Source organism: Schistosoma haematobium, chromosome 1, assembly GCF_000699445.3.
Source record: "Schistosoma haematobium chromosome 1, whole genome shotgun sequence".
NCBI classification, from domain to species: domain Eukaryota; kingdom Metazoa; phylum Platyhelminthes; class Trematoda; order Strigeidida; family Schistosomatidae; genus Schistosoma; species Schistosoma haematobium.
Window position 1 is genome coordinate 78,965,344 of NC_067196.1, and position 25,992 is coordinate 78,991,335.

General features: G+C 33.5%; 1 protein-coding gene across 1 annotated transcript; it reads right to left on the bottom strand.

The window, feature by feature from the left end:
* Positions 1-933: 933 nt before the first annotated feature.
* On the bottom strand, positions 934-24,540 carry CERS1 (Ceramide synthase 1). The gene is made up of 7 exons (XM_051209775.1): positions 24,026-24,540; positions 15,460-23,990; positions 13,843-14,017; positions 11,261-11,441; positions 8,022-8,183; positions 4,382-4,535; positions 934-3,049 (listed from the first exon to the last, which is right to left on the bottom strand). The coding sequence occupies exons 2-7, from the start codon at positions 15,874-15,876 to the stop codon at positions 2,750-2,752; spliced, it is 1,389 nt and encodes a 462-aa protein (XP_051075235.1). The 5' UTR covers positions 15,877-23,990; positions 24,026-24,540; the 3' UTR covers positions 934-2,749.
* Positions 24,541-25,992: the final 1,452 nt, after the last annotated feature.

Below are 25,992 nucleotides of genomic sequence, written 5' to 3' on the forward strand. Positions count from 1 at the left end.
TTGTTGTTATTACTGTCACAACAACTATGAAATAGATTTTACATGCGATTTTATCTGATTGATTAAAACCCGTCAACCTGATTATTTTGTTTCACTAGTAATCTGTGGTATTTAAGATTCGATGGACGGGAAATTTGCCATTTCAGTTTATGCCATTCATCTTCAGTGTTTTGTTTGATGTAACACCATAATAATCTTGGATTAATAACTGTCGATCCTGATGAAGAAGCTATCGGAAATGATCGTCCGTGCTAATATTCCATGTGTTTGAATATTCTTTGGGAATGTTTTAATTACTTTTCCGACCTTTGAGAATAGTTTGATAAATGTTTACCCACTCTTACTTGCAAGTCATGATAACTCTTTCCCGTGTAAGTGTCCACCCACACGTAAATCGGTCAACACGATGTAATATTCGGTGGTGGACCTTCATATTACGGTTGTTCAAAAAGCAGTTACTCCGTTTTCACTAAAGCCTAAACTGTTTGTTAATAATCTAGATTGAAATAACCACATGATTTAGTATCCCCTAATCCAAGCAGTTTCGTTTTCATCTATCCAAGTTTCATCACTGCATGTCAATGCAGAAGAAACGGGATACAGATACTGTAGAAAAGATATCGCTAATTTCTTTTCCACATCCAATATTCTTAACAAGACTGATGTTAGCCATCAAATATAGTTATTGCACTCAGTTCTTTCGATTCAACTAGACGTTGCAGTTCGAAAAAAATAACACAAACCCATTATACCTTGGTGGTGTATAATCAACTAATGTCAGTCTCATGACGAGTGATTTGACCTTGAACATGTCATGCTGTCAAACTTTATCCCATATTGTAAATATCAAAGCAAAATCATATTATCGTTTATACTCAAATACATCTTACCATCATGTCTAAAAGATACGGTATTTTCACGCATATATCTCTGTGGACATTTATTGGCTAAAGCGCTTCTGTGAAATTGGCTAATTAGAGCTTAGAATGAATGATTTTTTATGGCATGTGACCGGAAGTCTCCTGGCATAATTTATTGAGACTAATAACAGCTGTTGAAAAACTACTGAGACACACTGAATCCTCTTTATTTAACACAAGCGTCGTGGAATTCGCATTGTTCAAATTCACTCGGTATAATTTAGTAATCATTATGCTAAAGATCCAGTGTTGCGCTATAGGTCCTAATTATTATGTTACATCTACTAATCAGCACCACAACTGCTTTTGAACCATAGCATAGCACTCAATAAATTTGGCCAATTAGTCAGGTCATCATTTCACAGGCTGATGAGTGCTCTAGTATCAGCATATCCTTCGATCAATTGCATTTCCGATAATACTGTCACAGTTTTGTGTCAAACATTATTTACGTAACCTTGTCGCTTTATTACATAAGACCTTCCGCAGTAAGTTGTTTCATTTTCAATATCCGTCCTCTTGAGTCTTTGTATAGACAATTCAGCTTTTGAGGCTAAGTACCACTCAAACATACTATTAAAGTCTACACAATTCCTAAAGTCTTATAATAGTAACCGAGGACTGAGTACCCTCACGGTTAATTAAATGTTTGAAGAACTCGCGTTACAAATATACTGATACACACAGAGTCTGTTGTAAAGGGATGAAATATATAAAATTTTCAATTTTAACTAACCCATACACCAGATACTTCAGTATAAGGCACTGTTCAAATATATGGGCTAATGATCCTACTCGGTTGCCCAAACCGAATTAGATGGAACGAGGTTCAAAACCTCGAACTTGATGACGGATAGTGAATGATTTAACCATTGGGCTACAGATCAAACGAAATAAACCATCATCATTTTTCTTGGGTTTCATTCCCCTCATTATCACTACTCTTTTCTTTGTTTTATTAAAACAAAAGTGTAAACAACAACAAAAGACAAAAACCACTCCAAAAACTATAATGAAAGTCGAAATAATGAAAACAGTAGAAGTTCAAAATGATACATAAAAAAAGAAAGAAGACTGATGATTTCATTACATCATACAACATACAGAGAGTGAAAGAAAAAGAGGTAGGGAGATATTTACTAACATTGCAGTTGGATCTACATATGGCAATATATGAGAAAGTCAAGTACAAATTGTGTACTCCCACTTTCCATGAGATCTTTTTTATCCCACTCTCATTACATAATAACAACAATATTATTTTACTTCCATTTGAGAGGGCGTGTCTAGACGCATATCATACAGAAATGACTACACATAAAGATCACAGAAAGACAAAATAAAACTCAAGTTCACCTAATACATCTGGTTACAAATTTAATCGTTTTTCTCAGAATACAAACAAAATACAAAATAATAGTGACTTGTATATATCTCTATTAAGACATTGAACAAGAATTCTTGAAGGAAAAGTGCCACCATATTGAAAGAGTTGAAATTATAAAAGATCCCTAGTTAACTGCAATGTGTATGTGAGTGTGTGTGTGTCAATCTCATTGTGAAAAAAATCAGTGTGTAGTGAAATCGAGAAGTAAACAAACAACAATTAAAACATACAGAAAAGAAAATTTGAATCTCTTACAAATTAATAGATATGTGAATAGAATATAAAATAAGAGAGGAGCATAGAAAATAACCATTGACAAAACAGTAATGAATAGAATTAAATGGAATGAGTATGAAACACAAACTTATCTAATATAGTTTGTTCACAAGTTATGTTATGTGTAAATAACAATTCATCCTTGTCTATAACAAATAAATTCTAGTTAATTGCACTTGGTTGATATGTATGTACTTCCATTTGTCAAAGATTTATCCGTATGATTATTATTGCTATTATTTTCTATTCGTTTAATCTGCTTTACAATGAAAGATGTATCAGTGATATCAGTGGCAGTATAAGTAGTAGTGATATGATTATGATTATTGTTTAAAACTGTTTCTGATGTAGTCTTATGTTTACACAGATTCATATTGTCGATCTTTTTATTCGGTGTATCTTCACGTATATCATCACATGCTTCTAATGGACTTGTAAATATTCGAATGGCCATACGTATAATGAACTAATGAAAATACAAGGGAGGAAAAAGTGATAATATAGAAAAGTGAATGTTGATAATATTGATAAATTAGGACTACACCAATCATCTTTTGACGTCTAGTATTATGTCAACCTCACATGGTTATTCTAGCATCTGGACAGATGGATTTATATATTCTTGATTAACATTTTGACATTCTCAATTATTCGCTGATAAACCTTGATCGTATGTGTGTATATTGCTTATCCTACTCATCACATGTCTTCAACTTTATTAACATTGAGTCACGCTTGATCAGATGAGGCTGACATGTTTGCCTTATATGGTCAACTTCTCCGCTTTGTTTCTTTGATTATCTGTCTGGATCAACAAGTGTATGAAACCTACGCATCCAAAATTCATTCTCGTATTCGACTTATTTTGTTCCGTTATTCTCTGATGCGAATTAAGTTGATAATTATATATGAGGGTTGATGACATGTATATTTCGTTAACATCATCATTCAATCAAATTGTAGTCAAATTAACGGACCACAAAAATCTATGCGTACAAATGAAGTAGTCGAATAAATAGGAGCATTAAGTTAATTAAAAATATAGACACCGTACAATCCGATAGTACAAGCTATCGTGTATTATTTGTAAAGTACATAGAAACATTACAATTGAACAAATCAAATAGAAAACATTCATTGGACATTTGCAATGAAACTGATAAATCGAACTATGTCGTTTCACCTTTTCAATTACCACTTTCTGTCAGTCTCAGACTTCCTCGAGTCAATCCATCAGTCGATTAGTTGGAAGCAATGTCAAAGTAGTAGACGTAGTAACAATATGAGTGACAGGAAACGTCGAATGTAAATAATACGATTGAAGAACCATAAATTTATCAAAAAGGGGTTTTGCGTAGATTGTAGTAACTTAATGGTTGAATTCATGAGTTGATTAAAGCTAGACCATCTCGGGAAACCTGGGAGCACTGGACGGCCGTCTCGTCCTAGTATAGGACTCCTCAGTGAATAGGTTAACCCTTTTATTGATCTTAAAACGAATGACTGGGACTAAAATGTATCTATAAATAGACTACTAAACTAGAAACAATGGTAATAGTAAAAATATAGTATTTAATATGAATCACTACCGAACTTAGTATAGATAATTTCATACTACGAAATACTAACTGTATGACTGCATAAGAAATTTAACTTTAAAAAAAACTATAGGTATGTAATACAGAGTATCTGATAAAAGTGAATATCTCTAAGAACATTACATTATGTAGTAGGAAGCAGATATGTAATCATTTAATAAGTGTAATAGAATACAAGGAAAAAAACAGCATCAACATACCGTAAACCAATATATATGCATTGCAAATAAACACCATAGCAGTAAATTGAAAAACAGAAATCCTCTGTTTTCTCGACCGACTAAACAAATATAAGCTCCCCAAGATGAAGCGTATAAAACTTTCAATGGGAATAAATATAGTCGCAAAACAACCCTGTGAAGAAAAAACAGAGGAATTTAAGGAAACCCATTTGCAAAATGTATTTATATAACTTCATATGAATTCACTAATAACGGTAACAATAAAAGTTGATGTATAGAGAGCAAAAGTAACCAAATTAGAAGAATTGAATAAATTCACCATATTTTAAGACTTCTCATAAGTTGCAAAACAGCTCAAATTTACGAAAAAACAATATAATTAGATTGAAATTATTTAGCATACTTAATTAAAATATCAGAAGGGGGTTTGTGGATATTATAGTAATTTCAATAGTTGAGATCATGAGTTGATTGAATAGTTGATTGAGAATAGAGTTCAACGAAGATTTTCTTTTCGACAAAATCATTTACTTAAGCTGTATACTCGTATTTACAGTTGTATGATAAATATCCTTATAGAAGGATAGGAAAGATTGCATCATAAATTGATTCGAGACCTTTATTATCAAATGAGGTTACGCAATAATCAAGGTGTAAGACAAGAATATAAGGCTAGAAATAATTATGAAACATAATTGTCCAGTTGACAGATATGAAGAAAAACGAAAAACACTTTATGATGCAGTTTTTGTCTATTCTTCTATAGACATATATTTACCATACAATCATAAATACAAATGTACAGCTTAAGTAAATAATTTTGTCGAAAAGATAGTTTTCATCACTGAATTCTCTTTACTTTTATGATTTACTTAATGAAGTAATAATGTTATTCTAGGAGTATAATATAGTGAGATAAATTTGGAAAGAAAAAGAGGGACATGAAGAATTCAGAAGATTAGAATTTGGGAGAACACAAAGAGTGCATGCACCTGCGCCATCACAAACGATTTTGAGTGATTTCATTCAGGGTCTCTAACCATCGGTTGTTATCATCTCGCGGTCCCCAACCAGATAGTCTACACCTACCAACATGGCTCACTCAGCCCACATGTCAGTGACTTCATGGATTTATGCCATGTTTTGGTCTGACTGCCCCTAGCTTTCGTCCAACCTATTCCTACACCATGAAACATCGCTCGTCGAGGCAGTCGGTTGTTGGCCATACGTAACACGTGTCCCAGCCATCTCAACTGATGAAGTTTCACTACTTCATTAATTGATTTACCATCCTTACCTAGTACCCGTTTCTTAACAACTACATTACTTACTCGGTGGTCACAAGATATACGAGCAATGTTTCGAAGACACCTATGATCGAATGCTAGTAACCTGCAAATATCCCCTACTCTTACCAGCCGTGTTTCACTGCCATAAAGTAGAACGGAACGAATTGCTGAACAGTAAACCCGTCCTCTGGTTGACGGGTTGACGGATATCTCACCTACGCCACAAATGACGCAATTTGGCAAAAGCTAGTCGAGCCTTCTGTATCCGTACTGATATTTCGTCACACATAATAGAATAAAGAGGTATGGAGGGGAAAAATGTCTATTTAAACACTTGGTATTGTTAGCTTTTTGTAAAGGTACTTTAGTAAATAATATAATTAAAATACATGATCAGTAAGTGCTGGGGATAAGCAATCTTAAAATATAATTTATATGAATTAATTTATTGTCGATTCGGTTGAAACTTTATTACAGTACATTATTCAGTATCAACACTAGTTATAGAGATTCAATCCATTTTTGATTATATTTTGTGTCAGTTCTAATCATTTTTTTATTGATATTTCATCAACAAACTAAACGTATTTTGACTGATTTTATTGAGTTCATATCAGATAACTTCATTTGCAAAAATGGTGTAATTACTCTAGTTATCCGGGATGGATAAAGAAGAGAACAGAATAGTTTCGCTCATGGTATTGAAGTTATAAATTACTGAAACAGTGTACGAATGTATCAGTAGGTTAAAGCAAATTGAAAGTAGGGAAATTATTTCAACACTTGAATAGTTAGGAAATATGTAGCCCGAATCGCTATCTAAATGTGTATATATAGAAAGAAAGACCTAGTGATTACAGACGGCGTAGATTAATTGATTAGGATCAGGACTAGACAAGTCTACAATACATTCCGCTGATAATCACATAGTGACTGAATAAAATAATTAAGTTTTAAAAGAAGTCAATCAAAGCCTATATAGCATGGAAATAGAATGTTTGTAACTACGTACCAAAATATTTGATGATAAATACAGACCTGTTACAAGTTATGTACGAAGATCGAAATAACACCAACCTACTGCTAAGGGTAAAAAAAATGCATCTACGTCCGAAAAATTGTTCGGCGTTGCGTATACTTAACTAACTGAAAATTATTAATCGTTTAAATATCCCCGTCATATTAAATGACTAGTATTTGAACAAAGAATATTCTTTTCGATAAATTATCTTCAGTTTCTACAGTTATATATCCAAATTAATAATCCGAAAAATGGCCAGGTTAAGGGCAAAGTACATCGTTTAAAGCATGTGAATTTAGGATTGTGTTAAACAAAATACAATAAAATTGTTAACGTTGATATGACTCATATAGAATGTTAACTTGAATCTGCGTATACGTTAAGTGAAATTTTATGATCCATGATCAGAATAAATATGGGTCAAATAGGGTGAGAGAGAAATAATAGTGTAATTACAATTTGATCAAATTAGTAAGACGTAATAAGGACGTAATAATAGCAATCCGGATGGCTACTGCTTCAGCCGTTTGAAGGACTTTTAGTCTGAAACCGGAGCTATGCGTACAGAAGAAATATATTGGAACACTTCTCGCCTGGCCAACATCAAGGCCAATTAATCAGTCGTAATCTTAACTATTGAATGACCAAATTTGACTATGACCTTTCGTAGTCAATCGTAATTATCTCTGTTATCTTTATTCGTAAATCTTTGTATTATTATTATTATTGTCATTATTATCAGTCGTATTATTGGTTAGACATAATTATTAATCTCCCCAATACATGATTCACGCATTTCGCATTCATCCCTCGTTATTACGTCTTACTAATTTGATCGAATTGTAATTACACTATTATTTCTCTCTCACCCTATTTGACCCATATTTATTCTGATCATGGATCATAAAATTTCACTTAACGTATACGCAGATTCAAGTTAACATTCTATATGAGTCATATCAACATTGACAATTTTATTGTGTTTTGTTTAACACAATCCTAAATTCACATGCTTTAAACGATGTACTTTGCCCTTAACCTGGCCATTTTTCGGATTTTTCACAAGTTGAAATCATGAGTCACCACCATGGAAAACCTGGAAGCACTAGACGGCCGTTTCGTCCTGATATGGGACTCCTCAATTGACTCATGATTTCAACTTGTGAAATTTCTAAAAATCTCCACAAAACCCATTCTGATTTTTCGGATTATTAATTTGTATATATAATTGTAGAACCTGAAGAGAATTTATAGAAAAGAATATTCTTCGTTCAAATACTAGTCTTTTGAAAATTATTAATAAAATAATAATTTACCAATGAATCATTTTACTTCCCAATTTACTTACCATGATGTTGCAAATAGTGCAAAACATATATTGGCAATAGTTACGTGAATAGTATACACTTTTCCGCGTCGAATACGCAAGTAGGCATTTATTTTACCGAATTCTAAAAATACATCGCATAAATCATGTAGAAGTAAAGTTACAACACCCGCACGATGTATTCTAAAAATATATTTGAAAACACACAAATGGAGGAAGAAATAAACTTTAGACAAATAATGAGTAAAGCGTATTGAGAACTTTTGACTAGAAGACTGAACTGAAAAAAAAGTGGTAGTAAGAACGAAATTACTACACGAGGTTTGTGGAGACTTTTAGATTTTATACTAGATATCAAGGACTGGGTTTAGTAAGACAACAGTCAAAAAAACAGAAAACACTGGATAGTTGTTAAGTCCTAGTATGAAACCCCTTAGCAGTGTTTATTGACGACCTCATGGGGAATCGAACTAAGAACCTACAGGTCTCTACAATTTCTTTCGGTATAAATACAAACACTTTTAAGGTGAATAGATCGCTAACGTTTTAAATCTTACGCTCACGCTAATACAGCACATTATCATCTTTGAACTTAAGGTAAAAATAATAGTAACCGTTATTCAACGTGTGATAACTTACATTACTCACTGATTAAAATAACTCACAATTCACATGTAATTTCACATACAACAAAACGATGAATAAAGTTGGAAAAACATTGAGTCGAGACATCATGTTCCAATAACAAAGACATAAGATACAACTGCTTTGATAAAACTCAATTATCAAGTCCAAGTTTACATAATAATATGAAGTAAAAAACTTAAATCCGTGACTTAATGATTGAAAGTCACGTTTTTTTACTACTGCTGACTAAGCGTCAGTCAATATGAGTTTTTAGCGAACCGTTTTGTTAATAAAAAATAAGCAAACATTTTCATTGAATATTGTAACGATGCATTTTTGTTAATGACGTTTGAATGAATGCTGAATGTATCTAAAGTCAACTGTAAGATTATGTAGTGACCATTCTATTTACGCTTTCCATAAATGTTACCACAAAATCTCGACATTTGATTGATGGTTAGATCCTAACTTAAACAAATGTATCATGGCCAAGCACATACACTACAAAATGGAATGCCAATGCTTTTTAGAATACTAACAGCTTTACTGAAATAAGCACTGTTACAAATTATTTATTTTATTTTATTTCAACACATAAATATTGGTACAAAAGGGTACCAAATATATATGCGCCACACCATATTTGTGTGTGTGGGCTGTGATACTGCCCGGGTGCCCAAACCGAAGCAGGCGGTTTTCTTAGGGGGCCACTCCCCGAGCCTTCGAGCTAAAGGTCTGATCCACAAGGCGGTGGATCATCGTAAGGAGATGCAGTCCCATGGAAGCCGGTGACCAATGATTGGTTCATACGTCATTTGTTCCCGTAGGATACTGGAGCCCATGTGCACCATTGGTTTGGAATCCGGTTAAAGCGCCGAACATTCGCTTTTCGTCCTCTCATTTTCGTAAACAACACACCCGTTACGAGAAGGCAGTGAGTAGGACTTCCCTGGCAAAGGCTGTATACGCATGGCCGTGTGAGAGCATTTCGAGAGGGAGAGCAGGCCAACCCCACTCTCGGCCATATCAGGGCATTTGGGGGCACTGTCACAAACTACCATATAGCAATCGAATGAGTACTAAAGAATGAAGCTTTCTCCTGGTGTTGGATTTCTATGGGATTTTACAACATTATAAGTATTTTCTTGATTTATTTTATAGTTGAAAATATTCATCTTGTACTGAAGTCTAAGATTAATCTACTAATAACCACTCGAATAAATATGCGCCCAAAGAGATTCATTTACAACAGTAGTTGATAGTGATTTGTGCCCCCTGAGTCTACCGTTCGGTCGGTTACTGTGATTGTTAAATCAAGCAACCCCTCTCCTCATTTCTAAAGTTTATACTCATTAAAATTAATACATCGTTACACCAATAGATATCGATAAATATCTAATCATCAGATGGAATTCCAAAACATTTCATATAGCTTTCACGAATAGTTTAGTTAACTTATCTCAAATTTTAAACTTGTACGTTTCTGTGACTGCATTTGAACATTTGGCTTTTCATAAGAGGTAAGATTATTGCCAATAAGTGTTATTTATTATTTCAATCGAACTTGGTAAATTGGTGGCTTATGAGTTACAGTATTCGACTTTTAATAGCTAAGTTACAAAGTTGAACGCTGAAACACAGTTCAGCTAGTTGAGTACCAACCCTATCCCTCACATAGAAAATTTGCAGTTTGAAGTCATGTACGGAAAACGTGTTCTGTAAATGGGTTTGATTAAATTTACTTCAGTAGAATTGGAATCAGTATGAAAATGCATATTATTCAATTCTTCATAGCGAGTTAACAGGTTTTAAGTTGTACAGTAGATACTTCACAAACTTTATATATATCCTTCAATCTATGAAGAGAAAGTATGAACGAAAACTATTAGAAAAAGTGAGTTGGGTACTGACGAAATCATTTTCTTCTCCTATCCTTAATTTTAAAATTGGGAAGTGATCCCCCTACCACTATCTATTTCTACTTTCAATTTTTAATGTTCTTCGAAAAATTATTTTCACTTTAATTTTGATTTTTCATCTTCTCCCGATGATTCACTTGATTCTTATTTAATTCTCCAAAATGTTTTAGCACATTAAATAATCGTTTCTTTATACCTACAAGCACTCTATGTATGCTACATACAGAGTATAAAAAGATGTTGAAAGATTGCATTTGATACGTAACACCATTAATAGAAGTAAAGTACAAATTAATGCTTATAGAAAAACTGTTTTGAATAGTTTCCGTTAATTTTCATAAAATGTTAACGACTAAATAAAACCAGTAGGTCTTGGGTTCGAATCTTGCAGGGGGCGAGGTCGTGAATGCGCACTGCTGAGGTGTCCCACAATAGGACAAAACGGCCATCCAGTGCTTCCAGGTTTTCGATTGTGGTCTAGCTTCAACTGACTCATGATCTTAACCATTGAGATTAAATAAAAATCAAAGTGGTAATCGGCCCTTAAAATGCTTTTAAATTCATATGGTATATGAAATCACAAAAATGATTGAGAATAAGATAATGTTGAACGAATTTTAAGATGATTTTAATCTCAATTATTTTCATGAGTTATCAGGAATAAATCGAAGCAATGTAATAACTACTTTATGGAGAATAATTTATTTATCTTACCTTAGCAATAATGAACCTTCTAGCAGTAAAAGTGTCAAACAATGATGTAGAACTAATACAGAAGAATCTTTACGCCACAAATCCATAAAAAATACACTCCATAATGAATGTAAATAGAATCCCAACTGCAGTGTATAAAGCCAATAGTAATCAGGAGGGGTCGGAATATCAAAGTAGCCAACTGATTAAAACAATTCAATTTAAGAAAAAAAATCATGAAGTTAGTCAAGTTATGTGCATGCATATATTTCTGATTTTACTTAGTAATCAAGAGCAATTTTGATTTTGTCACACTTGATACTATCAGAATAATTGAAGAGACGTTTGGAACTGTCACTATCCAGTGAAAAATTGGGTTATTAAACCATTGAGCTGCTTTTTTAAAATTGAGTGGTTATATTTCTGGTCAGTGTCTAATATTTCATACAGCCAACTGGGAAAACAATACTTATAAATCAATGAGACCCTATATTTAATCATGTAAAGGATTACTTTTCTTGAACATGACACTTAAGTTAGTGGTTCGAACTTGATTTCAAACTAGTTTTGAAGTTCCATTTTTTTAAATAAGTGTTGCTACTTCAAGCTTTAAAATGTAACTCCTATACTAAGCATGAATTTATTTGCTCAACTTTGAACCACATCATGTATGAAAGCTAGTGATACTACCCATTTTTTAAAATCAAAGTAGATGGAGCGATGTTCATATCTGATATCCACTGGTTACAGATCGAATGCTTTCAGAACCAAGCAACTTCAACATCTTACCTAGGTACCATTAGTCAATAACAACTGACTTTTATGTTGTATCAATACATCTCACAAAGAAATGTATGTTGATGAACTCCATTACAATCAATCATATATTTATGAATATGTATTCTTAAATTTTCTCTGAAAATTCTCGGAATTTAAATATTCTGATTAGGGATTTGGAAAATTGATAATTCACAATCTTTTTGATTAGCTTAAAATGCTTTTTATGAGATAGCCAAGCTTCATGAAATAACTATCGTAGCCACTAACACAAGGTAATAAACCACAGTTAATGAAACACAAATATTCACCATATATTAATATCCTTTAAAATCGAACCACTTATGCGAAATATTTATTGTACTATGACGCTAATTCATATTTTAGTTTCCATATCTCTGTACACTGAAATCAAATTAGATAGACGTTAACGAACGATTCATTCTATGTCATTTGAATTGATCATTTAAATGAATCTATTTAGCACAACAACTAGTGCTTTTGTTGAATCCTTGTCATTTTTCTATCAAAACTGATCACGACACTAAGAATAGTCACCCTTAAAAATCATAACCAATATATTACAGTTCTCATGAGATGTAAAATCTATAAAGTACATAGAGCATTTTTGAATCCCATCAAATTAATTTCCTGAAACAATACCTATTCATAATTTAAAGATATGATGCATATAGAAGAAGTCAAGATTTATTTTTATATAATGAATATATAATTGTCAAAAGCATGAAAATGTAGGTGGACATTACAACTGACACACCTCTTTATATTATTTTATAATTATACTATGGTGTATGCTGCTTATGCTGACAGATTTAAGCGGTATGTAGCAATAATGAGAAATGGAATAACCACCAGCTGAAGACTGAATTGAAGAGAACAGGAAGAAAAGCAGAGGACAATTGGAATAATAACAGAATTGAAAGAATAATGAGGTATGTCAAGAACAATTGATGGGAAATGTGCAAATAATGTACTTAATGTATGGTTTCCATATTTTAGGAAAGCACTGTGTAATTTTGCCTTATTCAATAAATTCGTTTACCCCGCTTAAGTTTTCGTTCACTACAATAGGCTTTATTTTAAAGATATATCAGTATATCATCTGACATAAACTGACAAATTACTTGTAAAACTATAATCTGATCTAATCGGGATTATTGAGACGATTTTATGCTGAATAAACGTACTCCAATAATTCTATTTGATATTGATGTTAATAGAAGTTCATTGGACAATGGAAAGGAAAATTAGATCTATTTTATATTTTAAGCCTAAGGATTTAACGGTGGTAAGCACAGTGATTTGACACAGTCAACATTATCAGCATAGATTGAATTTATTAAACATATACAATAGTTTACTTTATTATCATATCTTAGAAAAAGTATAAATGTATTTCAGTTCAAAAGTGCTTTCTCCTAATGACAAAGATATTTCTCTTCATGCCAGATCATTTTTACGAATGATTGTAATTGTGGCACTATTTACTACCTTCCTAAAACTTCTACTCAGCATTAAACGAAGATAACGGAAAATGTATGCTTATGAGGTTAAAGTAATCAAATCGTTTGAATACTACACTTTCAACATATTCTAAATTTCGAGAATCAATGGTAATCCGTCCAACACATATTCAGAACGCAGTTAAAGCTACACAGTAAAGTCCAGAAACTGTCAGGTGTTTTACAATATTGTCCGATATTTTGTTTATACAAACACTCTAGGGTTAGGTGGATTAGTTGAAGGTAATCGGCAGGAAGCCGTAAATCTAGTTAAACAATTAATTTCATGAGAAGAATACTTACTTGTAAATATGTTATTGCGAAAGACACACAAGGGATATTGGAAATCTGTTCTGCCACTTAAAACTACAACCTGTAGGCTAAAAAGCCACATAAATAAGAACCAAAAACATTTCCAACCAGATTCAATAAGTTTACCAGAAACTTCTGGAGTTACACCAGCATCGGTAATAAGCCTCTGAAAAATAGAAATATATCTTCTTTACAAAATTCTGAAAACACACTCATCATACTGGAAATAATTTCTACATTTTAAACCAACTTAATTACTTTGATCTGAGCAACCGGATAATGTGCACAAAATATACTGTGAAATGAAGTAAAATTACTCATGTTAATTAGCTAATATCCAGTGAAGTTTTGTCGTAAAATCCTCTAAGATAAATGAGTGTAATATAAACACAGTAAAGCCAATCCCATGGACAAACTCCACATGCTGAATTTGAAAAGGGTAACTGGTGCAAAAACGAATTACTAGACATGGAAGGTTCACTTAGAGATCGAACACTCAAATCCCAAGTCTATAGGACAAAAGCTATATAAGTCAGTAATGATTACTGTTGTGTATGCTATAAAAACCCTTACTCTAAAATCGTATACGTCTTAATAAATAGCTTTTGAAAATGTTTACTTTTGTACTAGATATCCTCTATATCAGCCATTGTTATTCTGTCTTCTAATACAGACACATCTGGTTTCAGAAAATGATAACTGCCCCGGTATACTTCATATCAGTGAAGGCTAATCAGCAATTAATTACTCACAGCCTATTTACGTAATAACAGCATAAATGATTATTCAGAGTTCTGACTACATAGATATTCGACTTTACTGGTGTGGTTTCAAATCAAATTCTGAAGTTGCACTACCATTTTATGACATTTTCAGTCATACGTAACTTCACCTACGCCTAAACATAAACGCAAATCCATCCTATCAATAGACAATTATAATCAATGAATATTATAATATTAGATGGTATGCATTAACAACAACCTACTGTAGCATAGAACAAACCAGCTTCCAGATGGGGAAGAAATTAGGAAGAGGTGTATATACATATTATGAAAATCACCAAGCTACATCATAAAGCAAGCCCTAACTTAGAATCCTAAATGCTAAAGAGGCAAACAAGAAAGCACATTGCATCAGTAATCGGAAGCAGATATCTAAAGGACGAATAGCACTTTGGAACAAATGGAAAGAGAGCTCAGGACAGAGTAAGCTGGAAAATCCTGGTTGGCGGCCTATACTCCATGAGGACAGACAGATGTAAGATGGTGTGCATTAAACTGATACGAAGATTATCAGGTCGTACCAAACCAACCCGGATTATTTCATGTAGCTTTGTTTACATTATAACCTACTTTAAACTGAGATAATTAACTATGACTCTTTACTCTAGTTTATAATAGTGTAGGCCAAACTACGCATATTAAATAGGAGGAAGCGTGTATGTAGACAGTTTTGTTAAATAGGAAATGACTACACACATCATACTGATGAAACGCGAAGCAATCAACAACTTATAGATTCACTTCGTTCTTAAGCACTACAATGCATTCATTTGAATACATAGCGAACCAATAAGTGGGTGTTAAGTTGTCAAAAAAAACTCACCGTATAAAGCTTTCGTGTGATATACACTCGAAGAAGAGTAAGTAAAAAGCCTGTCAATAAAGCATGAAACACTTGTAATGGACGTATAGCAGAGATGATGCGGCGAACAAATAAGAAAGTGTTTTGAAACGTTGATTTGCTGAAACCCATTTCTTTAAAAGCAATCCAAGCTTTCGAGAACAGTTCGATGTAACTAGGCATGGGATCATTACAATGCTCCAGTAAAGAGTTAAGAAATTCTGGTGGATACTCTTTAGGATCAGGACTAGGTAACAAAAATGGGATGTCTTCTATACGAGAAGAATCTGATATTGGATAGTGTTTACCGGTTTCAGGGTCAAAGATCGTTGACTGGCAGTAAATTGTTATGTAAAAAGTGAATAGTAGGAAAGAAATTGACTTTCTTGACTGAAACATCGATTCTGTTAGTGAAAGCAGGATGAAAAATAATGGCTTTGATAATTTGATGGATATTCTATTAAATCCCCTGACTAGGTAGAAGCAAGGGATTTAAAATAGGCTAAAAATAAATGAAAAAATAAATAGACTATCGTTGTTACACAAAAGGAAAGATTTTATTCAAATTATGGACCAAAAATTGATTGATGAACTAATAAACTAACTTCGTATAAAAATTCTTGGTTGTTCAGTAAGTACGTACAATATTGTTTAACAAGCTTTTAGTTACAGCTTATTATGTAAGAAATATTATTAATTATCAAAAGGATGTATCTAGAACATTAAAAAAATCACGACTGAATCTACTCACTAATCTCAGACTTGAATCACAAGGTCAAATTTAATTGTGTAATTTTAATGTAAATAATACGTGAAAGCATTAGCTACTGATCGATCCACAGAAGAACAAGCATTAAAATTGTGGGTTGAATTATGAAAATGAAACAATTTCAGCTAGTATGTAACACAAATAAACCTTCATAAATACCTAAGAAAAGTAGGAAAAGAAGAAATTTGTGGTTTAGAAAAATAGACGCAATCATATTGCATTTTTCAACCACATAGCGTTCTTGAGAAAAAAAAATAGCACATCCATATGCTAATAGATGTTACGAAAATATATTTGATTGTAAGGTGATAGAAGTTGTTGGGATATTAATGAAACTAGGCAGCGAATAAAGTTAATCCTGGAGCATAATTCTGAATTTAAAAGAAATACATTTCGGTGAAGTACATTTTAACACAGGAAAGAAAAAATCATTTCACATGTTACTTAGTAGTATAGCGAATACAACAGTTAGGGTATACTTCGTCGGATGTATGAGAACAGTGAACATTAACCCGAAATTTTTCTTCAACAAAGAAACATCAGTGAAAAATCGTTTTACATAAGTGATAACGCAAAAAGACTTAATATCCACTAATACCTCGCATTCAGAATTAGTGTAGGGTCCTGACCATATGCGTCTTTTTGAACATATCAATTGAAGAGTAGATTTAGATCATTATTAGACCTAGAAGATATATATATATATATATATATATATATATATATATATATATATATGAACACATCAATGCAACAGCAACAAAAAATTACTGAGGCCTATTTTTCTATTAACAAGGCAACATATACAACATATTCAATTGGTATTTTAATACTTTCTTAAATGGTAAAGGAAAGTTTACCAACAGGATAACTAAGTTCACATGAAAGGAATGCCCAGTGACGAAACTGCCAATAGATAATAGAATACAATTCAACGACTAACTGAAAGCATGTCTACTGATAAATCGTAATCACATTTAGTAAAATACTTCAATATAAACTAACAATCCCTGTGTTCATTTACGAATATCCTGACGATAAACATGATGAGAAGAAAAACAGAGTTGTTATCAAAACATTTTAAATAGTCAGTCTCGGAATAATCAACTAAGGTAATGATTAAATATAAAAAAGCTAAAATTCTCTCTACAAATGAAATATAAAACAACAAACACACAAATTGAATGAATAAATGAGAAAAATCAAAGCTTCTATTATTTTATTTTTGTGGAAAAAAGTAATACATTCGATAAGAACACTGAAAAATATATAATACAATACTGTTGGAATATTTATTAAACTATGTAAAATTAATTTGGCTGGTGTTTTTATCTACAGGATAGGGTTGCCGAACCCATGCCCAATCCTCCTGCATTAGCCGGGCAAGAGACCGGCAGTAATTTTCTAGAAGAGATACAGAGGAATCACACTAATATCGATAGCAGGAAAGGTTTTCAAAAGACTGTTGCTCAACCAGATGAAAGATTCAGCAGACATCCAATTTAGAGTTCAACAGACTCCATTCCGTAAGGATCGGTTGTTCACGGACCAGTTTGTGGTAATACGGGTAATCGTTGGACAATCAATTGAATGGAATTCGTCACTATACATCCACTCCACTGACTATGCGAAAACAGTTGACGGAGTGGATAGGAGAACCCTATGGGACCTTTTTCCACACTATGGTGTCAGTAGCTGAGAAAGTCGCCAACATCATCTGAAATTCATACGACGAACTACGATGCAAAGTCGTGCATGTAGGACGGCTGGCAAACGCATTCCAAGTGATAACCGGAGTCAAGCAAGGTTGCTTACTCTCTCTGCCTCTTTCCCTCTCACCTTTCTCATTCTTCTGGTCGTTGACTGGATTACGAAGACCTCCACATCTAATGGGAAGCACGGAATACAATCGACAGCTCGGAATCAAATAGACGATTTGGACTTCACAGATCTCCCAGAACTTCTATCCCATACACACGAACAAATGCAGATCAATATGAAAAGTGTAGCAGCGGTCTCTGTTGCATTAGACTCCAACATGCACAAGAGAAATACCAGCATCCTCAAATACAACACAGAGAACACCAATCGAAACAACCACACTTGATGGAGAAACTCTGCAACAGGTGGAAACTTTCACGTACCTCACAGGTCAGCATCATCGACGAACAAGGAGGATTTGATGTAGATGTTAAGGCGAGGATTGGCAAAGCAAGGGCAACATTCCTATAATTCTACAACATATGAAACTCAAAACAACTGTCTCTTAACCAATATCAAAGTGACAATCTTCAATACGAACGTCATGACAGTTCTACTGTACGGAGCTGAAACTTCGAGAACTATTACAACCAACACCAAAATGGTACAAGTATTTATAAACAGTTGTCTACGTGAGATACTCAATATCCGTTGGTCGGATATCGTCAGCAACAGCCTACTGTGGGAGAGAACAAACCAGCCTCCATCTGAAGAGGAAATGAGGGAAAGACTCTGGGAATAGATAGGACATACATTGTGGAAATCACCAAACTGCATCATGAAGCAAGCTCTAACTTGGAATGGTGAGGGAAAACGGAAATTTGGAATGCCGGAGAACACGGTGCACCGAGAATTGTGAGGAGATATGAAAATGATGAATTGCAAGTGGGAACAACTGAATAGGATTGTCGAGATCAGATCTGTGTGGAGAATTCTGGTGAGCGGCCAATGCACCTCCACGAGAAGTAACGAGAGTATGTAAGCAACTTGATAAGTGCACACATACTCCTAGTGAGCATTGTAATGGTACTCGTAAACGAAATCTGAAAAGTTAGAATGAAAGAAAAATCTAGTCGATTGCATAAGATCATTGTTTGTGTTATTTGATTGCTCCATTATGGATAACTTAAAAAACCAAGCTTTCATTTACAGATCAATATTTCCTGGAATGCTGATTAACTGGAAGCAATATGGTCGTTGAATTTTGGTGCAGGATGAAGTGAAGTAATCTTTGTTAAGCCAGTACTCGTCTATCCGATGATTTACAGAAATTCTAACAAACCTGCTGACGAATTATGGGTTTCCAAAGGAATTGATATGTAGGAATTCCGTATTAAATTCTAATTTTTCATAAATACACTAACATTTTATTTCCGAGCATTTAGAAATGGAAGGAAATCTATAAATATTGGAAAGCATGATTTATAAACCATAGATTGATTTGGATGAAGGGGTTTAGTAGAAGGGTTTGAGTAGCTATTTTACTTGTCTTCACTTGAGTTTTCTTTTAATAGAAATTGCACAGCAACTGAATTTCTTTTGCGATAATCAATAACTATCTTCATCAGGTGGTTGCAGAAGAGACCCAACATCTGAAAACAGAAGAGAATTTAATTGATCTTTATTGTGTATCATATGAAAGCTAATTAAATCCGTTATATCAACCAGACGATGAGCGTTAATAAAATATCCGGGTGATTTGAAGCAAATTTCACGTTTTGATATTAAATGTGACAAAGAGGTATCTTTTTTAAAAAGCTTAACTGCTTTGTTGATCATTTCATCCTTAATACTTTGAGTTGAAAAGCAGTGTTTGAAATCTGGGGTAGTTCTGCTACTATCTAGTCAGAAAATATATGAGGTTTCTTAATTCGTAACACTTTTTGTTGGAGCTACTTTAATTAGATTGGCATAAAAAAAGTGAAGAATAAATAAAGTTTAAATATTTCTCGAATGGTTTAGGATATTCTATTAAATTGTAAATATATTACATTGTTACTACAAGATCAACATGAAGAACAATGAAAATCAGAGCATAAGATAGACACACATTTGTCAACCTCTTGAAGTTCACAATTTTTTAAAGCTTACTATTTACGAAGTAACCCTTACAATAAAATAGTTTAGATGATTACAATCCGTGTCTATGAAGAATGTTTTAATAAAGTAGTGTTATACTAGATAAGTCAACATCTGACAACCATCATTGCATATTTTATGATCAGCTTGAAAAACGGTGGCAAAACACAAGACTTTTTTTAGTAAAAACAGCAGTAATCTGCGATGTTAAGATATATATTTTTAACAAAAAACATTGTTTAACTTCTTATATAGGAATATTCGCAAATTATACCAACTAGACTGAGCTGCTGATCACTTTATGACAGTGCTACAACACCTAGTCATAACTGCAAATAAAACTAAGATGGCCATATCCCAACAATACACGCCGTAACACGTCAAGAAGGTTGGTGAAGATGTGGTAAGATTATCGATAGTCAATGTAATCAATAATTGCATGGTAACGCATTCCCATAAAATCCTACGCTGATGATGGCCTAATCCTAATTATCATAGCTTAGAACATCTCAATACACCCGTATTTATGGATGCTCTTAATGTGGTGACAATGGGATGTATCCTCTATGTAAAAACTAGGGAAACAATCGTCTTAATGCAAGGGAGGAGAAATGTACAACCTACTTCTTTAAAAGGTTTGCATCCCTATGGTTTTAATGGTACAGTAATAAAAAATCGAGAAAATGAACAAAAAGAAAACAATCATGGTAGCACAAGTAAACAATAAGTGAAAAATATAATTATAACACCCTGGAAAACAAAATAAATCATGGGGAGTTACAAATTTTTCTGTCGACCAAAATAACCACACAGGAGTGAAAAGAAATTAGCTCTGTCAAATTATTTGCCGTTATCTATAAAAATGCTTTTTCTTAAAAACCTAATTGGGGTCCAAATGGACCGCTTTATCTTATACTATGCCCATGCAAACTCAATCTCTTCTCTAAAAGACAGTCGGAGACAATCTGTGGAAACATTTTCTCCAGTCTTAGTTTCATTAGCTTCAATCATTATTATAATTCATTGGACAGTAATAACTTTTGTTCAGTTTATGGCTTAATAGAGAATAATTGACGATTTACAGACTGCTTGTAGGTGAGTTATGTTAACTCTTATTTAGTAAATTATATTAAACTAATTTATATCCTACTCAATGTATTATGATGTTAGGATCCACGATATTATATCTCCTTGGACAGCAGTCTTGATTAGATGCAAAAAATATGTACAGCGTTAGTAATTTTCACACTCTATCAAAATTTAAAACTACTATATACCTAAGATAGCACTCAGTCATCTGCATATGACTTTGCCTAATAATTAATTTTGAAGTTCTGTCTATTGCAAGAAAAAAGGTAGAAAGTCGTTAGACCAAATATATCTGTAGATAAAGTTATTGCAATTTAGAACAAAACTGAATAAATAAATAATAAAAAGATAACTGCCAATCTGAAACAACAAGATAAGGCGACTTGTAAATGGATGTAATGTGATAGGTTTATATTAACATAGACAGCACGTGCACATCTTTGTGATTAACTTCAAATATCCTATTTGGGTCATTTCAATCAACTAGTTTCAAGTTTGTCATTGGATTTACGCTGGAACAGATTTTACTTAGTCGTTGTGATAGAACGGTGGATTAGTGCTTACGGCGTCCGACTGTCAGCCACTAAGTCCTGGGTTCGAACTCCGCTATCCAACTTCGGTTTGGATAACAAGGTATTATAAATGGCCCTCAAACTTAGAGGTTCATACCAAAGTACCTGGCGAATACGTTGATTGATTCCCTTTATTTTGGAATAGTTCTGTCACAAAAATATTAAGTCTGAAATCGGGAAGCTACTTCACCTTTAAAGTGGGACTAACGAAACTTGATTTTGTATAAACCTACTGACCGCATATCTAAAATGTCTACAGTTTTTGTATATTATGAAACTCTCAACACCCTGTTCTGTGCTAGTTAATCTTACAAAATAATGTAATTCGCACACGACAAATTAATCAATTAAGTGACCTTGCTATAGAAGTCATCAGTTTAGAATACCTACTATTAGAATTACTCAATGTGATGTAAGTTTATGTGTTGACAAATGATTTTTAGGCAAGCATAATCAGTGCAAATGACATGTATTTCATGATATTCCATTAATTACAAGCGACTTCAGTCGTTTGTAGTTTTTTCGTCGGAAATTCTTAAAAGCAAACGTTATGTGGTCTACATTGTACATGATTACGCAATGTATTTAAAATTTTTTAGAAACACTTACAGCTTTTTGACGATTAATAGCTCAGGATTCATAAACACTAAAAAAAAACTATGTTTACTAACAATTTATTCAGTACTTTCCAATTGCTCAGAGCCGTGTTTAAGCATATGAAGACCAGAAGAATGTGAAGCAGATAATTGTAAACATAATATTATTGGTTTTAATCTACTTAAATTTCCTCTTTTTCATGATCGTTAGACTTTATGTTTGCAGGACTGTTACTAGAACCATTAGACTGGATCAAGTTTTGTAGCATATGTTCCCAGACAATTCCAAGAACTCCTGATATAAAATTAGCTTTGTTTGTATTTAGGTATCCATTAGATGAAATTATTTTATTGATACACAACATTTTTAGCGTTGAATATTCATTTTTATAATCTGCATCCAAACTAGGAGACACCACGTGTTGTTGCACTGACAACCACAAGGATCGACAGTCGGCATCTAATATGATAGTAAATAATATTATTAGTCCGGTTTGTTTATCAAGTACGTGGCATGAATGATCAATACTGCATGTACATTTACTAACCATGTGGCACGTGTCTGTCTATCATTATTTTCACTTTGGTTAATCGGAGAAAATTCATTGGTTACCGAAGCATGTTTATTGATTAACAAATCACAAAACTATGACTGGTCAGGCGAACTCAAATTAACACTTCATTTCCCCCCTCAAAAGTCACACATTGATTTTCATTAGCGTCTGGACATAGTTTACATGATCCAGCTGTTCAATTAATAGTCCATCTCGATTTTTCCACCATGATAGAGTGGTTTACCTTTCGTCAAGATATGACATACATCGTACGATTTGTTTTTAGCGGAATATTTCTCAACAGTTTTTATTACTCATTAAATTGAGTTATGGTCGTATAGATATCGTATGATAGATGTTAGGTTGTCCTCAGACAGTCGCCTGATTAACGCAATCACTGTATTCTTCATGCTCGGCTGGCTCAATTGCATTGGGAAATAATTCTCAACTGCAATACGAGTCAGATAAGTATCAGAGTGTAACCACCTATCACAATTTGACTGTAAGTTCACATCAGTCATACTGTGTGTACAGTATACCAATATGTGCCGACATGGCAAACCGTTTTCAATGGAAAATGTACAGGAGCAGCGCATGGAATCTGATCGTACCCTCTACAATTAAGGTTACTGGGTTAATGTTAATGAACGAAACACTTACCCTCTTTATAACATTGCGAACAAGGTGGACGCGACACAAGATATGGTGAGCATTGGGATACACCTGCATGATGGCAGCAGCTATTGCAGGTGAATCATCTGTCACAATGCCTACCACCTGTCGACTGTTGGTTAACCGTTGGAAGAACGACAGGAATCGAGAAATCAAAGTCGATGTTTCGCGACTTATAAATGCAATACAAACGGGTATCGCCTTCAAATTCATATCAAGGGCTACGACCTGATATAAATAGATATTCTCGTTATTCGTCTTGTATGTTCCGTCCAAACCAATAACATCACCGAAACGGTCTGCAGAAATCTTTTGATCACCAGTGCTGAAGACAAGTACGATAGACAGTTCTCATCGTCTAATTCGTATTCGCATCGCCCACCCAAAGATGTTATGTGCGCTTTCAATTTCCCGTAATCACCTATCGTTTACATTATAAATTGGCAAATGGCTTACCAGGAATGTTCGCCTGTGAGAACACTTTCTACCGCATATTATAGATATCTTGATCATTCAGTAGTTTCCCATACGAATGGTAAGCATAATTCTTAATGTGGAATGAAGCAGTACCAGATACTAGCAGCGGTCGCACATTTTCAAACTGGGCCTCTGTTAACCTGCGCACCCATGAATTACCTTGGTACCTCAAGGAATTGCACTCGTGATTGTGATGCACATCCCCACGTACAACAGTCCAGTAGCCGTCGATAATCTTACAATACATGAAGGCCGGACATTGAGTGTTCATGGAAGCCCTTCATGACAAAAAATGTTAATAACATTTATAAAATTACCTCCTCCGTCTGATCCGCTGTGACGAACCGCTAGATGTTATACGGCCATGTCTCCAGCACACAAATTTAATGTACGAGTTTTCATTTCTGCACAAATGCGAATCTCGAACTACATAATGACAGTAAGTTGATCTTTCATAATTTGTGATAGCGGACTTCAACGCTTCAATCGATGGGAACGCAACGAGAAACAACGTTGTCAAAAAGACTTCCTCTATTTCTGTTACGTGAGAAACAACAGCGCTTGTGCTAGGCACGTTACTGTCCTCCATAATGATGATTAAAATGTACTTCGTAGACAAGCACTGATGTTTTATAGCAATCCGACAAAACATAACTAACAAATTAAAAACGAACTTCAAAACTAGCCATTTCATTGGACGAAACGGGATGAAAATTATTGCAATTTTGGGTTGAAAAAACATTTTTAAAAAGGGTGGGTGGAGGTTTTTTAAAAAAAATTGCCGTGGGGCTAATGAATTTCGTTGTTCTTAAATTAACTTCACTAATGGTAACTCCAAAACTTTCCGAAAGGAAAACGAGACCGACTTTTGTTTGAAACTGAAAATAATCACATTTTGTACGATGCTTATTTGCTGAGAAGTGATGATAATTTCCAAATCTAAACATATCTGAGAAGCTGATGAAGTTGGTTTTATTATACTCTAAAATTTCTGTGAGATTAACGTTTCAGAACACCTGTTATAGAAGAATTCAGTCTAATGGATAATGGTTTTGAATGTTCGTGTAAGTGCCAAGAACGCTTTATGTATCAGCTGAACTCTTTCAAACGGGCAATTAATTTTAAGTGTAACGCTTCTTTTTTTGTTTCTAAAATCAGATTATGTATATGCACTTAACTGCGTATGCAATGAACCTTATAAATGATCATTATTGACCTATTTCTTCGAAACCCTAGCATAACTAAATTATTTACAGTATCTTATTCTTAAATGATCACTTAGAAACTTGTAATCTGTATGCCTTCAATGTTTTATTACAATTTGTTTAAGAAATGTGATAAAAGTCGGAGATCCAGAATAATCCAATCATTTGTTTTAAGAGATTATAAGTGGGACCTCTGTCAGAATATCAGGAAAGTGAGTCAACTTCAGTTATTTAACTCATATGATCATCCGCAGTTCCAGAACCAAATACACCATGATCATTCCGATTTTCTAATAAACTCTATTACCACTTGAAAAAGTGATAGGAGCCACATAACACTAAGTCATATCATGGGATTCAAAACAAAAATCAAAAGGGTGATACTATAATTTATGGACGACCTTTGAGCGACGCTAAAGTGACCCTGAGTGTGTCCACTTACTAGGGATTATAAAGCAATATGAAGAATATGGATTATGATTTACAATTTATAGTTAAGGTAAGGAATTGGATCTATGGTTTTCATAATGAACTGACATCAGCTAAAATGCCAAAACGCTATTTAGACAAATGGGCGAAGGATTTTAGTGCCAAAATGCGAGACTTGTCATCTTAAATCTGATTGGTTCGTTCATAGATTATAGTCTTGCCATTAAAAGTTAACCATCCTTCATAAATGAAAAATTAAAGAGCTCATTAACCATATTTGATACTGATTCTTTTATTATTATTGTTTTAAAT

Bases quoted from the DNA above. Each gene is read 5' to 3' on its own strand.
- CERS1 (XM_051209775.1), bottom strand. From the start codon at position 15,876: ATGTTTCAGTCAAGAAAGTCAATTTCTTTCCTACTATTCACTTTTTAC. The intron at 14,018-15,459 runs GTGAGTTTTTTT...TCTATTTTTCAG, and splicing joins TCACACGAAAGCTTTATACG to AGGCTTATTACCGATGCTGG. The intron at 4,536-8,021 runs GTAAGTAAATTG...TTTTCTTCACAG, and splicing joins GCACTATTTGCAACATCATG to GGTTGTTTTGCGACTATATT.